A 21752-nucleotide genomic window follows, 5' to 3' on the forward strand; every position below is an offset into this window, starting at 1 on the left:
TTATACGACTGTGATTGCGTAATTATTATGCATTTGAATTGTTAATTTTTTAGTCTATATATATAGACTATATATATATAGTGAATCGGGATTATGAGTAAGAATTAATTACTTGAATAATAAAGTAAAATCAATCTGAAAAAAATTACAACGATTAGATGGCTGGGAAAAATCGTCTGATTAAGTACTGGCTATACTACTTTGATACGGAATTTCATGTACTAATGATGAAGCAGCAATTATTTTGATACTACTGAACATATATAAAAATCAATTGCATCATTAATTACAATCATTAATTGGACTAGTTATTTAATAAATATTTTTCGATAAAGATCATCAGTTATTTCTTGAAAGTCATTAGTAAGACTTGATAAGTAATTACAAGAATTAATGAAAAATACGCTGAATATTATTCAAAAAAAAAAATCTCTGAATGATATAAGGTCGTTAGAAATATTTTATTGTAATAATACAACAAAATTCTCTAACTGAAAATTGAAAAATAATAACCATGAATGTTGGAGAAAATATAAGAATTTATGATAACAATTATCATAGTTGAATAGATAGGGTTGATCAATTATTGTTATTGAACAATGAATGTTCATTCACAGTACAACGTACTCATGTACAATATCATAAATATAATTATAAAAGATTAACTGATCATAGATTCATTTTGTAATTATATACAGGTCTGCCATAGTAAAACATGAACTTGATGCAATCAACATATGATACACCTCTGCGTGACAATTTACAATGGCATTGCCATGCTTTTCGATGTCGTAAATTAAGAATTGACAAAATGAAAAAAATGTTTTTTATAGCTAGATCTCGTTAATCTCTGAATTACGGTCCAAAGACAGTTACTTAAAAATTGCAAAAGTCTTTGCAATGTCGTGAATAATTATAATGTATGGAAATAAGTGAGTAGTTATATCATGTTTTTTATTGAAATTATTAAGTCACTTGGATAAATAGTAAGGCTTCAAGAACTATTTAATTCTAGGGAACTAAACGAATTGAGATAGTTTTGTATGGTTTCATAAAAGTAGTTCAAGTGCAGTGTGCTTTAATAATACTTCAATCTTTTGGTACAAATATTTTATTGATTTCAATATTTAATATTGTTTTTAATCCATAAATATAAACAAGATTATTACAAATTATTTTATGTGTAAAGTACATAATTTTCAGATAATCATATTATATGATTTAGATAAATATTTACAAAGTTCTTCAATTTTAATTATTAGATTATATAGGAGCTGTTAAACAAATTTCATGTTGGTTATAATACACACAAGTTAAACTTTCATTATTACGTAAAATTACTATTTGCAGTAGTTACAACTATTATTGATTTTTATTAGTTGTAATAATGGTTGAGAATTTTAATATCATCAAAGAATAATTTTCGATTAATTTTTTTTCATAACTATTTACAAGTGTAACTTCCCTCAATTTCGTTAGGATATTAGAATTTCAACCTGTTCTACGCGTTTTATTTTGGAACAAGCTGACGAAATTTGTAGCACTAAAACTGAGATGGAGTCTCTTTTCTAAATAATTATCTTATTTTTAAAAAAATATCATCTAAACCCTCAATTTTCGTCATCTTCGTAATTGAGAGTAAATTTTCTAGCATCTGATGAATATGGTTCAGGATAATAACGCCAACAACCTACTATTCCATCCCACTAAAAATTCAAACAAATAAATTAATATATAGTATCATAATGAATTTTTCATTTTAGAAAAACATAGTAAAAGGGAATGTTTCTGATTACCGAAGTTGAAATTATTTCTTGATCATATGGATGCCAATGCACGTCTCTAACACAACCATCATGACCTTCTAATGTCTTAACAATTTTTCCAGTCAACAGATCGTAAACTAAAAGGAGAAATGATTATATCAACATTCCAAGTTATTTAAATGATACTATATCATTTTTGTAGTGAAGAAAATATTATGATTATTGACTTCGAAAAAAAATATACTTTTATATACTTTTAATGATTATAATTGAATTAAAATAAGAAAGATTTTTCCTTCACAATACTCACTGACTATTCGTCCATCTCCACATCCAGTATAAATATATCTTTGTCCAGTTGACGCAACAGGTGAGAAATGACAACGAATTAAAGTTTGTATCACAACATGTCCTCGATATGTCATGACACTGGTATCTCCTTCCAGAATTTCAGTTGATTTAAATCCTATTCTCAAACAATAATAAATAATCAAACATCATGACTCTTGGAAATAATTGATTATTAGGTGAATAAATATGATAATAAAGTGTGAATAAATAATTACGCTGTTTAGGAACATGCGTATGCCATCGATAATCCCAATCTTGATTCACAACAGCAACACGTGTATTCATTTGAGCTTTTTTGCTTGAAAATTTACGAACGTCCCATAATTTTATTGATTGATCCTTGCTATTTGTGAGAAGATAACGACCATCACCTCGTGGATCAATGTATGTTATTCCACCCATGTGACCAGCTAAGACACCCACTGGTTTTGGACGTGATTCTTTTAAAGTTCTTCTGTCCCAAACCTAAGAAAAATATACTAAAATCAGAAACAATAATTTAGATTCATCAAAACTTGATGAAAAAGTAGAATTAACATAAAAAATACATTCAAATATTATTTAGAATTTGTTTTACCATACAGAGTCCATCGTCGCCAGCGCTATATAAAATTTGTGATGAATTATCGGCAATTACTACCGCGTTAACATCACCTGTATGTCCTTTAATCTAACAAATAGCATTATATTTAAAAAATAATTTTTTTTCTCATATGCAACGAAAAAGAATTAAACTCACTTTTGTTGTCAACTTATGGCATTCCAAGTCGTAAACATACAAACATCCGTCATTAGCAGCTCCAACGATCTCGTTTCCATTATTAGAAAAAGCAATAGAAAATACACAAAACCTTCCGGAGTGAAACGGAACTAATTGAAGAGGTACTTGAAAGCTAGAATCACCGTAGATTGGACAAAGATGAACTAAAGAAAAAACATCATTTATTTTCTTTTCAACTTGAATTTCAAAATAAATTTTCCATTAAAATGAGTTATCTCAACTTTATACATTGTGTAAATTTTAATTTTGATGTATATAAAAATAATCTTAAGCATTTATTTAATTTGAGTATTTGGAAAATTTTAATTTTCCATATTTACCAGCATTAGACCAACAAGAATATGCAATATAGTTCCCATCTGGACTGAAGGCTAAATCTAATATACTCCAAGAAACATTTGGGACAAAGATTGTTTTGAATTTTTGAAATTCACCGCTTCCAGTACTATATAAATGTATATTATTATCTAAAAAAAGGTACTTGTTATAATTGAATTTACCTTTAAATAGTCTAAATCATCTACCTTGCGTTGTCGTGACCAACATTTTTCCATCACTGGAATAGATCCCACAAAATGCTTTGCTATTATATTCAGCAACTTTTGTCATACTATTTGGGAGGAAAGCATTACTGATTCTACATTTTTCACCGGTAGTAAAAGTTGAACTAACTTGACGCCTATAAATCATACTTGGAACAGAAATATTTGTCTTATTTTCAGGATCTGTATATCCTGATTCTTTCCTTGTTGTCAAATAAAGTTCATTATTCTGAAAAAATCGTAATAAAGATTGTTTTTTTTTAATATGAATATTCAATATTGAATATCTAATGAACTAACAATTCAAATTTAATCTTTTTTATATTTATTATTAAAAAATTTTTTATTGCCAATATTATAAACTTATAAAAGCAATTTAAATGACGCAGTACTTTATCAATCTTTCAATTTTTTATCATTTCATATCCAGCTTTTATAAATTTGATGTAATAGACAATAATAAATGAACAGTATTTAATATATTTTAGTTTTATTTCTTTTATATACTTCAAGCCTTTCTGTCTGTTTATGAAGTTCATCTGTCTTGTATACTTGATAGTCGTGACAAGTAGATGATGATGAAGCATGGTCATCTTGTGAGTTAGCATTGACATCAGAATTAATCAACCGGCTTCTATAAAACATAAATCGTTATAATACTATACAATACAAAAACAAAATACAAATCGTTCTAAAAATGTGTAAGAAATAAACTGGATAATGTTTAGATACTTTTACCAAAAAAATTTTTTCAAAAGTGTTAATTTACAAAATTCCCTAGTAATCTCTGAAATTTTTTTCAACAACATGTCATTAATTCGTATAATCTATTTATAATTCGTCTAAAGTTCATTAATTTTTTAGAAATAAACTTTTAATATGGTTCAAAGTATTCAGCATAAATTAAGGACCCTTTAATAAAAGTTTATAATCAACAAGTATACAAATAAAACAAACCTCATCAATAAATGAAGAGTCCTGGCGAAACTTGTTTCTGTGTATGCTTGATCCATATTAAATGACTAGCAAAATGTTATCAATATCACTCACACCCAACATCATGTGTCACTTTTCTTCATGTCATTATTATTATTGTTGTTATTATTATGCTTAGATGTTCCTACTAGGATCAAGGTCCATGGATGAGGAGGGGGTAAAAAGGTCTTCGCACCCGTATCTCACGTTTTATCCTCAAAATGGTTACTCGGTCCGTTTGCTATTCCAGTTGACTAGAATTGGTGACTCTACGGTATGATAAAAGCACTATTATGGACAAAATTCATACTAATGCAAACGATAGCAAACGACCGTCAGTTGGCTAAATAGAGTCCATTAAAAATGATTCACATTTTGCAAGAATCAGTAAATTTCAATTATTTTGTAATTACTAAGCATTAAAGTAGTTATCCCGCGAGAACAATTACTTACAATTGTTTTTAAACCGCATCATTTTTATAGAATAATAAAAAATGAACATTTTTTTCCTCTGAAGTAAAAAAGAACTGCTGTTTAGAAATGAAGATATTTGCAATTAAAGATTACGATTTTACCATGCAATTTAATGATAGAAGGTAACTCGTACTTTTTTAATAAATATTTTAAAAAAAAGTGTAGCATAAATCATATTAAATTCTAATGAAGCAACTGTAAAGAACACGAAGCATGTTCGACAATGGATAACCTGACTTGTAAGTTCTAGCATTGAGTCTCCTATAATCGATACAGAGTTTCCAACTACCATCTTTCTTCTTTACTAGCAAAAGCTTACTACTCTAAATGCTATCACACCAGACAATGTAGCCTTTCTGAGCCAATTCATCAACTAGATTTTGTAGAACTTTGATCATTACTTCACTTCTTTTTAATGGTTTCGGACGATAAGGTTCGTCATCAGACCTAATATGTATTTTATGCTTAACAAGCTTACATAATCCCTTGACTCACCACCCTTAGTATTTTCAATTTCTTTATTTATCTCAGCTGCTACCTGATAAGGATCAAGCCTACTGAAACCTTCTTTATCACCAGTTATTTGAAGTTTTTCAACATAGACTTTATCTGACTTTATTCGAACTACATAATAAAGCCCTACTGGCTCAGGTGAAAGAGAGCCATGATGAACTGACATGCCTTTCAATTGAGTTATTGAACCCTTATCTTTAGGAAAATAGGTTTTAATGATTTTATTTGGAGCACAGTACTTCTCTACAAATGGAGCTACAACATCATTGTCCAATGACCAAGTGTCTTTTCCAAAGTTCATGATCATTTTAGCTTTACGACAAAAATCCATACCTATAGTACAGCATCATCACTTAATTGTTCAACTGCATAAATCCAAAGTGGAATGAGTTCATCACCAATTCTGAGTTCAAAAATAGCACCATAATGAAATGGAACTAACTCACTACTTGCCGTGACTATACTACCATTCATTTCTGGCCATAATTTTGAATATTTAACTATTTACTTAAACAATTCCAATCTCATAAAGCTTTTCTGTGCGCCTGTATCTAACAACGCAAATATGCATTTATTTCCTGTTGTGAGAGAACATTCAGCTTTGAATAATCTCGTCTCTTGTAGAATAGATTCAGCGCTTTTTATTACATTAATATTATCCTTCAAAAGAACTTTATTTTTATTTATTAGTTTTGTACATTAATTTATTATTGCAATTAAACACGCATCTGTACACCGCTTCCCTCCCCCAGATAGAACACGGCGTGGAGTGACTAAACTTGACTTCGGCTTGCAGCGTCGTCGCGCATGCGACTTCCAATCGACTTGATAGAGAACGGAGGAACAGAAAGTGAAAGGGCATTTATCTGTTGCTCATCCCCACTCGAGTCTAGGTCAAATTCAAGCGTACTTTATATCGATTGACACATATTAGTTATTGTGGGTCGAGATTTTGTAACGACTAAAATTTCCTTAAGGCGAAACCTCAAGAAAATTCCCGCCCCAATTTAAAAATTATCGAATTTTATGGCCCAGGATTCTATGGCGGATTTGTTACAAAGTAAATTCTCTAAATACAAATTAAAATCCAATTCCAACTTTATTATATAACTAATTTACAATATATATTTATTCTATTTGAGATTTCCAATTGTACAACTTTACAAATACTCTTTAACTTAAATGCCTTTATACTCGACAGAGAGAGTTGATATAAAATCCTACGCCAAAAATGTCTACCCCTAAACCTAACCTCTAATTGGTCGGGATACAACCCAACCCGGGATACTCTGAGAGCTAACGACTTTTAGAGGGAAGGCTACAACCTTACCTAGGTAATCGACGAGCTCCAACTCGTCGACGAAGAGCTACAACTCTTCTAGGGATATGGGTGCGAGCTACGACTCTTCACTCTCTAACCTAAGAGACCTATCCAAGTGTGGACGAGCTACAACTCGTCCTGGGATACTCTAAAAGCTAACAACTCTCAGAGGGAAGGCTTCAACCTTGCCTAAATAACTGACGAGCTACAACTCCTACACGGTCGAAATCGTGAGCACCAACTCTCGATTGCTATCTAACACCAAGAGCACCAACTCTTGGCCGGAAGGCTACAACCCTCCAGGTCCTACTTTTGGAAAGCTACAACTCTCCGGGGAACTAAAAGGCTACAACCTCTTAGCCAGAGCTACAACTCTGTATTTTACAACGTGAGCTACAACTCTCGTTGGTCTCGTCAGTCTAGTACCTCAGAAACAAGTGAAGTGACGATCTCCGCAAAATCCAGCTCTTTTATACTATTTGACTCCGCCCACTTTGCTATCCCCCACCACTATTGTGGTGAGTTGCGTGGGGAAGTCGTCATGGCAAACAAAATCATCACAATATCTCTTTCTCTCTCTCAGATCTACTATGTTTCTTATGACCCTCTCTCTCTCTCTCTAATACATGGTTTTAATAGGCTTTGCCGATAATTTAAATTTCGCGCTACTCTACATGGGTCGATGAAACAATTTTACTGATTATTGATGTATTAGACCAATTAATTTCCTATAATATCGGCCTAAAAATGTAACTTCGTTACAATTTATTGTTGATTTCTTGTAAGATTTTTTCAACTATTGTCTTTATTTTACTCTGATCCATACTATTAATTACACCTTCATTTAGTTTGTCCAATAATACATTATTTTTTGTCATACCCCTACGTAACCTTCGATTTTACTCCTTGTTCAGAGGCAGTAAAGCTCGAGGTTTCTTCCTTGCATGAAATGACAAAATTTGGTCGCGTCTATTTAGCTAAGGTTTCTATATAATAATCTACGTCGAAAGTGATGAACCAAGTCTTTGGCTCGGGACAAAATTTTTCTCGCGGAAGAAATACTGTATTTTACTCCGTTGATATGGAAGATACTATTATTAGTTGATTCAATAATTTTCTGTATTGGCTGATGCAACAATTTTGAATCCGATCTTATTTCATTTGGTTCCAACAAGTAATCATCAATAAACTCATCGTGGCTAGCATTATCCTCGTTAACTTCATTCGCCAAATTTAAGATTTCGTTGTTGATGTGATCTATAATTTTGTCTTCAGTACTATCTCCTGCTTGCTTTGTGTGTACCGACTTCACAGCAGGGTTTTGACGCGTTTTTTGACTACTTACAAAGAACAATCGTTTCCTGAATGACCTGACTTACTACACTTATAACGAATACTTTATTAACGAATAAAGGCATTAAATAATCTATCTTGTTTAAAATTATTTATTTTTATATATTTTTCTAATTAAATTTCTAAATTGCTTTTATTTGAGTGATTTTTTTTTTGTGTCCGGCCAGGGTTGCTAGGGCTCCGAGTCACTTAGGGCCTGACCAGACGGGTTTATCCTGCAGACACCCGACTCCCTCAGGTTTGAGGGTAAGCCGGGGCTGCAGCCGTTCGGTCATTGTTGACAGTCGTCTAAGAATTTGGAGAGAACTAAGGATAACCGCTTTCTGTATACGAGCCGCGAGAATCTCAAATTAATACACGTATTTAGTATTATGGTCGAAGGAAGTAATATCCGGCTTATTGTGTTCAATGTGTTGAGGCGTAGAGAGCAGGAAATTTCAAAGAATTTTTGCTCTCCCGTTCTCAACAACTGACTCAATTTTACCAGGAGCATAGGACAGCACTGGTGTCTCGTCTATACTATAAGAGTGCCGAAGGTGGTAATACACCCCTTTTAAGGCGGCGTTATGCCGGTGGATGTAGGCTGAGTGCGCTAATATCTACGGAAGTCCGAAATGGCCATCGTATTTTATACTATAGATGTCACTATCTGAAACGTTTCATCATACATAGTATGTTGTTATTTTCTACTCCAATCAACATACATATTATGCTGTTTTCTATTCAAATAACGCGGGAAGCTGGTATCACGTCATATTTATTCACAAACGTCTTGAGGTATTTAGTGGCAATTTTCCAGTCTAACGTTAAATTTAAATTTGTATTCATATAATATTTTAAATACTACATACTTAATAAACCTCTAATTACATTCAATCGTTGGTAGTTTTTCTAACTATTGCAAACCAGCGTAGCCGGTTTAACAACATAGTTTTTAGAATCCTTCATATTGGCTGGTTACATGAAACATCAAACGGAAAATATAACCAAATGAAGAAACCGGTTGGCGGAGTCGGAGAACTCAAACGCAATCCTACTTTTGAATATTACGTTCAACAAATTATTGATTTGGCCAAGAAAGATGAAATAGAAAATTGTATGCTCTTTAAGTCATGCAATATTAAATAAAGATTTTTTGATCGAACTCCCATCGATAGATTCATGGTTGAAGATACCGAATGTAACCTATGGACTTATGCTCGAAATCGGAATTTACCATGTCAAATTAAATTTTATCTATTGACGTCTCTGAAAACAAAAAAAAATCAAGTTGGAGATGAGTTAACAATTCCTCCAATTGAAGAACAATATGCTTCACAAAATTCAAGTTCACATTCAGATGTCTTGCAAATTAAGAGCAAACGTAGTCAACCAGCTGTTTCATATGTTAAGAAAATTTTTTGCCTGTTTCGAAAAATGCAAGCTCAATTCAAAGCAAACACAGTCGATCAGTTTTTTCCAACATTCAATTAAATTTTTCAATTACTTCGAGGTATTTAAGCTCACGTTCAAATGTTTCACAAATTCAAATACAAAATGAAACTTTGCTCAAGACTTCTTCACTTACATCGTGTAATTCTTCATTTATTCCTGATAGTGAAAATTTAAACCAAGTCCAGGTATATTATCGTGTGATTAAATATTCTAAGTATATTAGAGATTCAGTTACATATGAATTGGATAGAGATAGCATATGTAATGATGCGTTTTCTGAAGTTACAAACCTTGTAAAATCATATAATGATCTGATTGACGATGGCTATGAAATTAGTCGAATCACATTCAATAACCAAGATTTATTAGAAATTTTGATTAATGATAAATTGGAAAAAACATTTATATTTCCACAGAAAACTCCGTCTGCAACACCACACTCACTTTTATATGATGTGAACTGTATAAATGGTTTATTTTGTGGAAGTTATGGTTTCGGAGCAATTCCATTTTGTAATGATTCGTGCAAACCAATATGTACTTGGTATAAAAATGGTCAGATTTTTAAACAAAGCCTTTTTCTTTATTGGATATTTATTCAAGAATTGAAAATATCTAAAGAATTACTTGGAGCTGGTACACAGGGTAAAGTGTTTAAGGTTAATTGGTTAGGCATTCCTATTGCTGTTAAAACTATAACTATTTTCAATATGGACATGAAACTTGTACAGAGGAAAATAGAAATTTCCAATTGTATCCGACACCCAATTGTTTAAAATATGAAATTGGCCCGTCTATAGAAGTAAGAGCACTCTCCAGATAACAAATTTCCCCAGAAGCCAAAACACATGGCTTCTGGGTTTTCCTGGTCCTAAAACACTCTGGATTGTCTCTGGCCAGAAAAAACCCAGAGTTTTTTCTGGCCCTCAAACAATAAACACTCTCCACATCTGGAGTTTTTCCACTCTACCTTCTACTCCCTCTCTAGGGCCCTTTGTTCTCCCTCCAAACAACAAGGGAAATCCTTTTCCCTGCAAAAAACGGCAAACTTAACCAGTTTTTGTTCGGTGCCTGTCTGGAGCAGCTCGATTGCTCTGGCAGATGTGGTTTTCGTGTCTTTGTAGTCAGTACTGTGTTTGTGTGATTTGCTGAATTAAAAAGCATTGCTATTTCTCATCAAGTGACCTCCTACAGCACAAGTAGCATCACTAGCGGTGAGTTCAACTGCTGGACTCTCCATCGAGAAGTCTCCGCCAGAGTTTCTCTTACATTGAGTTGATGTCTATCCCAGGACACTTCCCTCTGTCTAAGGTCTCCGTAAGAGACATATTCCTGACTCGCTAAGTCAAATGAGTTGATCCGCTCGATCAACTCTTCTAACTTCCGACAAGCTCCCAGCTTCCAATCTGGAAGACGTCATTTAAGCTAGTTTGTCTTGCTAAGACACCTCCTTTTTCTTCAACATTCCAGTGCTCTCATTAACGATTGCTGACGACCAGGTTGATCACCCTCCTCTACGTGGGTCGTGGCCGTAGACGTGCATCCCGAAATGTTTTATTACCTAACTTAAGTCCACAAAAAACTAAAACACAAGGGGCAGAACACATTTTAGGTATCACACTTACTAAAAACTGGTAAAGTAAATAAGATGACACTGGTTCATCTTTAAAACTTTCACTCACTGCCACTTTTATTTTTTTTAACAATTTATAATCATGTTTTTTATTGAACAAATCATTCTTTCGTTCTTCAGTGTCAACCAATCTATCAGGTTCATCATCTTTTTTATTTAAAAGGTCATACCGATTTTTATTCCATGTAAAATATAGGTTAACTTAAAATTTAGGTAAATCACATTTTTTTAATTTAAAATACTCTAAAATGTTTTAACGTTGAATCATACAATTGAACGTTCTAACTCATGTTCCAATGATTAAATATTAACGAATACTAACGAACTTATTTATGTTCGAACAGTCGAATATGTTATTATAATAGGAGATTTATTCTTCAAACTGATGCCAGTAAATATGGACTAGGGGTTGCGCTAACGCAGAACTATGATGATGGGGAACATGTCATAGCTTTTGCAAGTCGTACACTAAATAAAGCTGAACAGAATTACTCAGTTACTGAGAAGGAATGTCTTGCTGTTGTCTGGGGTGTCCGGAAAATGAGACCTTATCTCGAAGGGTACGCGTTTACCGTCATTACGGATCACCAATCGTTAAAGTGGCTTCACTCACTTGAAAGTCCAGCTGGTCGTATAGCTCGTTGGAGTATCTTTTTACAACAGTTCGATTCGGATATTATTTACGGAAAGGGCGTAAACAATAAGGTCGCTGATGCACTTTCTCGTAACCCGATCGAGGCGGAAGAAAAGGTTGAGGATAATCCTTCCGATGAGATAGTTTTTGCTTTGAATATTCGAGAGAAAGATCAATGGTACCAAAGGATGTTCTCACACGTTTCACAATTTCCGGAGAAGTTTCCGGATTACTGCATCAAAAATGGGCATTTGTTTAAACACGTAAAGTTAAGCATGGGCCCAGGAAGTAATGATAATGATTGAAAGATAGTGGTGCCTGAAGAGCTTAGAGCTCAGGTATTACAGGAGAATCATGATGCTCCAACTGCTGGTCATCTTGGACGCTACAAAACCTTAGCACGAATATATCAAAGTTATTACTGGCCCAAGATGAGACAAGATATCGTTAATTATGTCAAGAGATGCCTGAACTGTCAGCAGCACAAGCCATCTCAAAGACAAACACCGGGAAAAATGGGCACTATTGTTACAACAAACCCATGGGAAGTTGTGTCCATGGATATCATCGGACCCATGACACGATTGTCTAAAGCGCGCAAGTATGCTTTAGTTGTGCAGGACAAGTTTACCAAATGGACTGAAATACAGCCATTGAGACAACCGACTGCAAGAGCTATTTGTGATCATTTTAGAGAGAGGATCATTTGTCGTTTTGGTAGTCCAAAGATTGTTATCTCGGATAATGGTACGCAATTTGTGAGTCGCAAATTTACCGACTTGTTATCTGGTTATGGTATTCAGCACATGAGGACTCCACCTTATTCTCCTTAGTGCAATCCTGTCGAACGTACGAACCGCGTCTTCAAGACAATGATAGCACAATTTATTAAAGGTTCGCAAAAATCATGGGACAAGGTCCTTCCAGAATTATCATTTGCTTACAACACTTCGTCTCATGAGTCAACAGCGTTTACTGCTGCCTACCTGAACTTCGGTCGTGTGCTGGTTCCACCAAATTCGTTAAGTTCTCGTATTGGTCATATGTGTACACCCTCGAGAGATCATCTTCAAGATCTTGGTGTTCTTTAACAGGCCTTCGAGATCGTAAGGTCGAATCTTGCTCAAGCTTTTCATAAGCAGAAACGATACTATGACGAGAGACGTCCTGACTGGTTACCGAGGGTAGGGGATAGTGTGTCGAAAAGAGAACATACCCTATCATCCGCGATTGAGGGCATTTCAGCCAAATTAACGCCGAAATTCTCAGGTAAATTCACTGTAACACGGATATTAAGTCCGAAACTTCTAATGATTGTTGATGACGATGGTAAAACTTAGCGTGTTCACGTCAAGGACGTTAAACCTTGGAGAAACGGCTCAACCAGCGTTAACTGAACCAATATGTAAATGCATATATATGTTAATGTACTTGCAACTGCTTGCACTCTGAAGTCTTATTCACTTATATTTTATACACATTTTTTTTTAAAACGATTTATCTATTGTCACTTATACATTGTATTTCTATGCTTGTTTTTTCTGTTACGGAGCTGGTTGCATGTTTTTTTTTGCTTCTTCTGTTTAGATTGCCAACTGCACCGTACTCAAGTTCATCATCTTCCTATTCCTCCACTGCATTTCCGTTTCCTGCCGTGCGTTAAACAATGGACGCACCCTATAGCCCGAAACCTTTCGAGGGAGAAACTGCTTGTCCTTCTGCAACAAAGCTAATATTTAATTATATTCCCACTCCCATAGTACTATTGGAGAGGGTGAATCTGCCGGTAGCTGAGGGCCAAGAAAGGCGAGAACCAACGAGTCCTGAGGGAGGAGAGTCTACTCCAATAATAGAACTCCTCAAGAAAAGAAAGAAAATCGCTCATAGACAACCAGAACCGGATATTCAAGCCGTTACTCCGTCTAGAGTGGAAACTGATGTAGTTCCGGTAGTGGAACTAACCGACTCACCTTATAAACAGACTAACCTAAGAAGGCTAATTAGGACGAGACCGTCATCTAAGAAGAAACCGTTCGATTTATTTTACCTTGAGCCCTGTGGTCCTCCACCGTCTAAGCGCAAGTCGACTAAGGAAACTCCGGTTACCCTACCAGCAGCCCAGAAAGTTTCACTTTCACCAGTTCACCAACAGATCGAGTTACCGCCTTTTGAAGATCCAGCCTTTATGGAATCTTGGACTTATTCAGTACCAGAAAAGTCTAGTCTGTTCCCGAAAGTATCCGCTAAAGATAACTCTCCTGCGCGAACCGTAACATCAACTGTCACCTCGTCCGGCACCAGTTTCGCTCATGCTGCACCTATTGTACCTGGTGTGGCATGTAAGCCTGCTTCTACTTCCGGATCCAGCACTGTTGTTAAGGTACCGATATCATCGACATCAAGGGAGAAGCTGGAACCCTCACCTACTGTTCCTCCGCTATCTGTCATGTTAGTCTCCGTGCACGACACTGAAATGGAGGTCGTGTCCTCATCAACATCATCCTCTGACGCAACAGCAATAAGACCATTACCACAGATGGAGTGGTATAAGCCTGTACCAGCGGAGATAGAGTACCAAATACATGAACATAGATACCCTCTACGTTTCCGTGATCCGCGGGGCGTCAAAGATTAAATTCAATTCAATGATTAAATTTGGGGGTCGCCCCTCCGAAAGACTTCATTCGAAAACTGACGCAAGAGAAGAGAAGGAAGCAAAATCTAGTAGTATCATACCTAGTCGAATATAACCAACCCTACAAGGAGGGTGTCCCAAAAAGAAGCTTGGATTTCAGTGTAGTGGTTTACATCATGCACGAGTTCAACCTGAAATTATTTTTACCGTACAAGACACCGAGGGAATTGTTCCCCGAGCGCGAAAAGGCATTGGAACTGTGCGGGGTCAAGGACCTGAAAAACCATGGGTTCATCTGGGAGGAAACGAAATAAGAAGATAACATCGAAGCCCTGTCTACGAATTATCCTAGTCTTTTAGTTTTTGTTTGATGTAAACATAAGAAAAAAAAAAAGAAAGAAATCTAGTTCTTCCTTTTTTTAAGAAAGGAGGAGATGTGAGGGTTGACTCACAAAACCGACAGTATTGGAGCGTAATGAGAGAATTTAGTTCTAGTCTCTATACGTGTGGGTTAGATCATGTTGAGCCACTAGGTGGCAACGGAAAATCCGTAACGCGCACTTTATGCAGGCAAATAATTTTATATATTGGAAAATTTGGTGCAACACAGCATCGTATCTGCCAGGCAAGCCTGTGTGAGCATTTCACCTACTTGACCGGATTTAAGGTGAGTGAGCATTTCACCTCTCCGTCATCTTACTAGGGTCTGTGTGGGTGTGAAACGCGACATAAAAGCCGTCTGTGTCTGTGATCGCGAGAAACGCGAAGTATTATTATTGTGATCTGGGTTAAAAACCGAAGTACTCTCGTTAAAATTACTGTATTTTTATAATAATTGTAACCACATCTAGCTACTTATTTTGTTTGTATTTTACACAGGTAAAAGACTTGTATTGGTTTAAAGGTATTTATCATTGTACGGAACCATTGTAAATAAAATCATCATTATCATTATTATTCCTCTAAGCCGCCGTTTAGGGCGGGACTATAACGTTAATTTAAAATACTGATCTACAGGGAGGTTCGATAAAAGAACCATTTATTTACCGACTCGCCATAAATAAAATCAAGCCAACCACCGGTTAATATTATTTCTAGTTTACCGACTGATCAAAGTCCGCATAATTAGCGGCAAAATTCAAATCTCTGTAAATACGTTGTTTGTGTGTGTGTGTGATCACAAAATAAATAAAAATTTTCATTAATTCTTAGTAAAATTACTAATTATTAATTTAGAAATTTAAATTATCAATTACTTTTGTATTTAGTAATTTGGTAAAAAAAATTTCAAATTACTCCGTTAATTTGTAATTGAATCTAAGAAATTACAAATTACATTATCAATTGATAATTTTAAAAATAAAATTATAAATTAACACTGTAATTGATAATTTTATTTTCGATATTATCCATTACAGAAGTAATTGATAATTTCGCCCTATACTACTACAAAGAAAAAAATTAATGCTGAACCCTGACTCGGACACAACTTCTAGGGCTGCTCGGAGTCTCTTAGGACTTGCCGCGTACACTTTCAAGTTATCCATATAAAATAGATTGACATAGAGTGACAGACAATAACAACAGTAACATGCAAAATCGCAGAGGACTTAGGGTATTTCCCTGGTATACACCTCTCCTTAATGGCACTGCTTTGGTGGACACTCTTGCTCTACCAGTTGTTACGGTGAAACGTGTCCTCCAAAGCGGCATCAGATGTTCGATGCATCTCATTCTTTGTGGGGGTACTGAAAGGCATTCGAACAAGTAGAGGAGAAGCTCGTGAGATGTAGTATCAAATACCTTCCTGTAATCTACCCAGGCCATTGACAAATTGCGTTTGAAGTAGTATGTGTCCATTGTAACGCACCGGTCTACCAACAAGTTTTCCTTGCAACCTGTCAAGCCACGTTCGCTGCCATGCTGTTTGTTTATCTGTCTTTATATAAGTTCTATTGCAGTCAGAATCCTCTCGTTCAAGATCTTAGTGAACAATTTGTAGAGAGTATTCAGATATGCAATTGACTTGTAGTTTTTAGGGTTAGACAGATCACCACTTTTGGGGATCAGCACAGTACGCCCTTCAACAAGCCATCCAGGAATGAGCATATTTCCTCGATATTCCGAGAAGATACGAGCCAGATGCTGGTGAGATGATGTCAATTTCTTCCACCTGAAGGTTGGGATTGCATCTGGCCCAGTTCTTTGTGCCCCTAAGAGCATTTCTGATCTCATCAATGCTGATTCGTTGGAATTCTTCAAGAATTCGTGATAGATATTCCGGAGGAAATTACCCTCTTTGTTTGTAAAGTCCTGTAGATTGTCACCCTCAGGGAAAGGAGATGGAAATTCTGCAGTGAGAGAAGGGTGGAACGGAAGTATGCTCCACCTCAGTGCGGCTGTCTTGGGTGTCAATGAGATTTCGTCCTCAGTCTCTGAAACGTCTGGTATTAAAGAATCAGAGTCTGACTCCTCTTTTATCCACTGTCAAGACTGAGTATACCGCACCTGTGATCAGAGCGCCGCCTGCGTTAGCTGTTGTAACTCTGGGTAAATTTCGCACGACAGAGTATGCAGGCACCTGGCATAGCCGGAGGTCTGTGGTTCACATCTTTCTCAGCACTGCATCTGTTCCCCAGCTCCTCTGTCCACCTGAGATGCTGTAGCGATGGTCCATGGTCGAGTACCGGATTGAAACATTGTTTAAATACGTAGCATAAAAATCGAGTGTGTAGCTAGTATCAGGTTTTCCAGAAAGATGAGCTCGAGGACTGCAAGAACATACTCGTTTCATCACACTGACAGATAAATATTGAGAAATTTGACTTCTTTTTCTACATGTTCTATCATCAATTTCTTCCAAGTTTTTGTGGATACTGTTGAGCGCTGTCGAGTGACAATTCATTTCCTTCGAGACTTAGTTTAGCTGTGCTTCACTTAAACTGTTAAAGAAAATAGCCATTATTAGATGTACTTTTAATCAATAAAAATTAGAAACTTTAATAAACATAAAGATATATAATTTAGGCTGGTAACTAAAGAACTTCTCTACCTTTCTGTATAGCTAGAAGGAATTTATTCACAACAGAGTGTGCTTCATACAAAAGGCGCTTCCCAACGCCCAATGGAGACATGTTCCAGGAGAAGAGAATCCTGCTGATTGTGCCTCAAGAGGTATCAGCTCTGTCGAACTAACAACTCATCCACTCTGGTGGAACGCACCATCTTGACTCCGTGAACATCCATCTACTTAGCCAGTCATCTCATTGAAAAAGCATCACATTCATGATGAACTAGAACAACGAACTCCACCAGCTCCAATCGTTCTCCATACAGTCGTTTCATCACCACGTTGGGATTTGCCACATCAATACTCCTCTTTTAACCGGCTGATCAGGATCACTGCAATGTGCCGGAGAGTCATTCATCGCTTCAAGAAAACTTTGACTATTCCATTTACCTCTACAATCACTCCAGAAAAACGAGACGACGCTATCAAATACTGGGTCAGAGTAACCCAGCAATATAAGTTCATGACTGAGCTTTCACTGCTCCGAAGATCCATAGCTCTGACGAAATCTCATCCCTTGGTCAAGCTGCTTCCATTTATCGACAACCAAAGACTCCTCCGCATCGGTGGACAACTCCGCAATTCACTACTTCCCATGAACTCAAAACATCCCTATATTCTACCAGCCAACTCACGATTGTCTCTACTAATTATTCGCGATGCTCATGAGCAAACGTTGCATGGGTCTACTCAAAAGACCCTAGCTTTCATTCGTCAAACGTTTTGGATAATAGGAGGCCGTAGTCCAATTAGATCATTCATCAGGAAATGCCCACGATGCATCCGCTACAGAGCTCAAGCAGCATCGCACATCATGGGCCAACTTCCCACCAGCAGAGTCACACCAGGTCGAGCCTTCTTACACACAGGGATCGATTACGCTGGACCGTTTATTGTTAAGACATGGAGAGGCCGAGCAGCAAAAACATATAAAGCTTGGGTTTCGCTGTTTATCTGCATGTCCACCTCAGCAATACATCTTAAATTAGTCACTGACTACTCCACAGAAGCCTTCATCGCAGCCTACAAGCGGTTTACAGCTAGGCGTGGGATCTGCGCCACTTTGTCCAGTGACTGCGGAACGAACTTTAAAGGAGCGGATGCACACTTGCGACAGTTCTTTGACCAACAATCCAAAGAGTTAAATCAAATTTCTTCAATTCTATCCAACAGCGGAACCAAGTGGATTTTCAACCCTCCATCATCCCCACATTTTGGTGGAAAGTGGGAAGCTGGGGTGAAGTCCATGAAGTACCACCTTCCACGAATTGTCGGTGACACTCAGTTGACATACGAAGAGCTCTCAACAGTTTTATGTCAAATCGAAGGAATTCTTAATTCTCGGCCTCTATGTCCACTCACGGATGATCCCAACGACCTCGAGGTCCTTACTCCTGGACACTTCCTCGTAGGTCACTCGCTAAACCTGATACCAGAGCCAAATGTTCAATATCTCAAAACATCAAGATTATCTCGGTGGCAACATCTCTGCTACATGACCCAGAGTTTTTGGGAAAAATGGTCGAAAGAATATCTACAAAGATTTTCAGCTACGTATAAATGGAAACAAGCTACACCAACCATTCAAGAAGGAAGTCCTATCATTATAACGGACGAACGATATCCCCCAGCCAAATGGGCACTTGGGCGAGTCCTAAAGTTACATCACGGCTCAGACGGAGTCGCTAGAGTTGCGACGATAAAAACGAGTACATCGACGCTGACCCGGCCACTTGTAAAACTCTGCCCGTTAGACATCACCTCAGAGAGCTGTTCGTCGCCGGAGCCAACGAAGGCGGGCGGGAATGTTTAAAATATAAAATCGGCCCGTCTATAGAGGTAAGAGCACTCTCCAGATAACAAATTTCCCCATAAGCCAAAACACCCTCAAACAATAAACACTCTCCACATCTGGAGTTTTTCCACCCTACCCTCTACTCCCTCTCTAGGGCCCTTTTTTCTCCCTCCAAACAACAAGGGAAATCCTTTTTCCTGCAAAAAAGGGCGAACTCAACCAGTTCTTGTTCGGTGCCTGTCTGGAGCAGCTCGATTGCTCTGGCAGATGTGGTTTTCGTGTCTTTGTAGTCAGTACTGTGTTTGTGTGATATGCTGAATTAAAAAGCATTGCTATTTCTCATCAAATGACCTCCTACAGCACAAGTACCATCACTAGCGGTGAGTTCACCTCCTGGACTCTCCATCAAGAAGTCTCCGCCAGAATTTCTCTTACATTGAGTTGATGTCTATCCCAGGACACTTCTTTCTGTCTAAGGTCTCCGCTAAAGACATATTCCTGACTCGCTAAGTCAAATGATCCGCTAGATCAACTCTTCTAACTTCCGACAAGCTTCCAGCTTCCAATCTGGAAGACATCATTTAAGCTAGTTTGTCTTGCTAAGATACCCCTATTTTATTCAACATTCCAGTGCTCTCGTTAAGGATTGCTGACGACCAGGTCGATCACCCTCCTCTACGTGGATCGTGGCCGTAGACGTGCCTCTTGCAGCTCGCAGACGTGAAGAAGTCCCAGTCAACACCTTGCCTGTTTCCAGCGAACTGAACTGTGATAACTTCTTGTGCTGTGACTGTACTAACTCTAATGCAAATAAATTATCATCGTGGAAAATAACTGCTCATTAACTGATCCAGCCTCATTCATAGTACTCTTATTTTTTAACATAAGTGATTTCGGTTTTAATACATGATTCAATTCTTCTCATTTTGTACTTTAAATGTTTTCTCAGATATTAATAAAAAGTTTATAATTGTCATAACTTTACAACCAATATCTATTATTCTACTCTACACTTCATGATTTACACTCGTTTTGTAAACACGTACAATTGTAGTTAACTATATTGTTCACGGTACTAAGCTTCATTCTTACTTATCATCAGTAATAACCTTTTTTTTCCAAGCACACCATCTGCTTCTTTTTATTTATATGAATTTTGGCGTTAAAAGCTACATACAGATAGGTTCTGTTCCTTAAATTAACAATTAAACATTATTCAATTCGTCCTGCCCTACTGCTAGCGTAGCAAATGCTGTTCCTGTTCCTCAAATTAACATTTTATTTTAAATTTCACTCGATTTATTCCTTTGATCTTCTGAATTTCGAAAAAAAAAATTAACATTTAAGTACATTCTTATATATCCTGTGTAATAACTATACATCTTTAATCAAAGAACATGATACATTTTCTATCTTATTCGATTCTTCGGGATAAGATATGACTCTTAAAAATTACGCATTGTTTATAACTATTTCGATTTGTTATAAACAATTACTAATAGGAAGTTCGTCGTGTTAGCATAGACAAAGTGTGCTCAGACCCATTTTATATTTATTGATACCATATTTTTAATTTGTTTACGCATTAAATTGTTTTTCAATGAGTGCTAACGCCATCTCTTATCTTGTTATACGGAATTCAATGTAACAAATATAAACAGAAATTTCCTCTGGTGACACCTTATGATGATGTATTTCAATCACAAATGTCGGTAAAACTCTAAAAATGGTTATTGATTTTATCTCCTAGCCACTTCGAATTTTCAAACTGAAAATTTCATCATTTATTTATGCTAAAGTGCATAAAATTATATATTAAAATTTGCATCTTGTTGGCGCATATCGCCTGACACTCATCATTTTCCGAATTTCATGGTCATTCAGTTGTATTTCTATGTTTTATGGTGCAGTTACCTACCTCCCAGCATTTCGCAGATAAAATACAGAGACCTATTTCTAAACAATTATATTTCACAAAAAATCGCAGTGTCAGGCGATGCATAATATCAATCTAAATATTCATCTGTAATTTCATCTATTTCTAAACAGTCTAAATATTGAAATTTTCTGTTTGAAAAATTATAGCTCTGTCGGTAACTTCAATAGCCTATTAAACCTCTATCATGTTTCGTCTTTACCTACTGACAACAAATTTAGTCTGACCATAACTTCCTTTTCTACGGTTGTTTTATAGCATTCAAATAGTTGTCTCCTTACAAAGTTAAGGTTTACATTACAGTTTTTTTATGAATAAATAAAAATAAAGCAACAGATGAAATTTTTGTACAACATGTATAAACGTATAGAATATCTAAGATCTCAGAACACAGTAAATCAGATGTAATTAACACCCTGTGATAAAGTACTCACATGTGCCTTACTATTCGTATAGTCATTTGAAGATATTAATACTTATGCTATGCGTAATATTTCATGTTCCAAATGATCACAAGCTGTTTATTTCCATTTCAATAT

The 21752-nt window shown here is 36.1% G+C and overlaps 2 protein-coding genes across 3 annotated transcripts; one reads left to right on the plus strand and one right to left on the minus strand.

Moving 5' to 3' along the window:
* Positions 1–1193: 1193 nt before the first annotated feature.
* LOC118069115 (DDB1- and CUL4-associated factor 11) lies at positions 1194–4693 on the minus strand. Of its 2 annotated transcripts, none has more exons than XM_035086997.1 (10): positions 4398–4693; positions 3948–4071; positions 3423–3669; positions 3219–3365; positions 2857–3041; positions 2695–2787; positions 2333–2582; positions 2077–2232; positions 1797–1903; positions 1194–1706 (listed from the first exon to the last, which is right to left on the minus strand). In XM_035086997.1, exons 1-10 carry the CDS (start codon positions 4451–4453, stop codon positions 1611–1613), a joined length of 1461 nt encoding a protein of 486 aa, XP_034942888.1. In that variant the 5' UTR covers positions 4454–4693; the 3' UTR covers positions 1194–1610. The 2 variants fall into 2 exon arrangements, with proteins under 2 accessions (XP_034942888.1, XP_034942887.1); XM_035086996.1 differs by having other exon boundaries at positions 1197–1706; positions 3948–4074; positions 4398–4689.
* A 13126-nt stretch (positions 4694–17819) lies between these two features.
* On the plus strand, positions 17820–19295 carry LOC118069127 (uncharacterized). The gene has a single exon (XM_035087013.1). The coding sequence runs from the start codon at positions 17820–17822 to the stop codon at positions 19293–19295; it is 1476 nt and encodes a 491-aa protein (XP_034942904.1).
* The last annotated feature ends 2457 nt before the right edge of the window (positions 19296–21752 follow it).

The sequence above is a fragment of the Chelonus insularis genome, unplaced genomic scaffold (genome assembly GCF_013357705.1).
Source record: "Chelonus insularis isolate UGA/USDA-ARS -01 unplaced genomic scaffold, ASM1335770v1 contig_405_pilon, whole genome shotgun sequence".
Taxonomy (NCBI): Eukaryota; Metazoa; Arthropoda; class Insecta; order Hymenoptera; family Braconidae; genus Chelonus; species Chelonus insularis.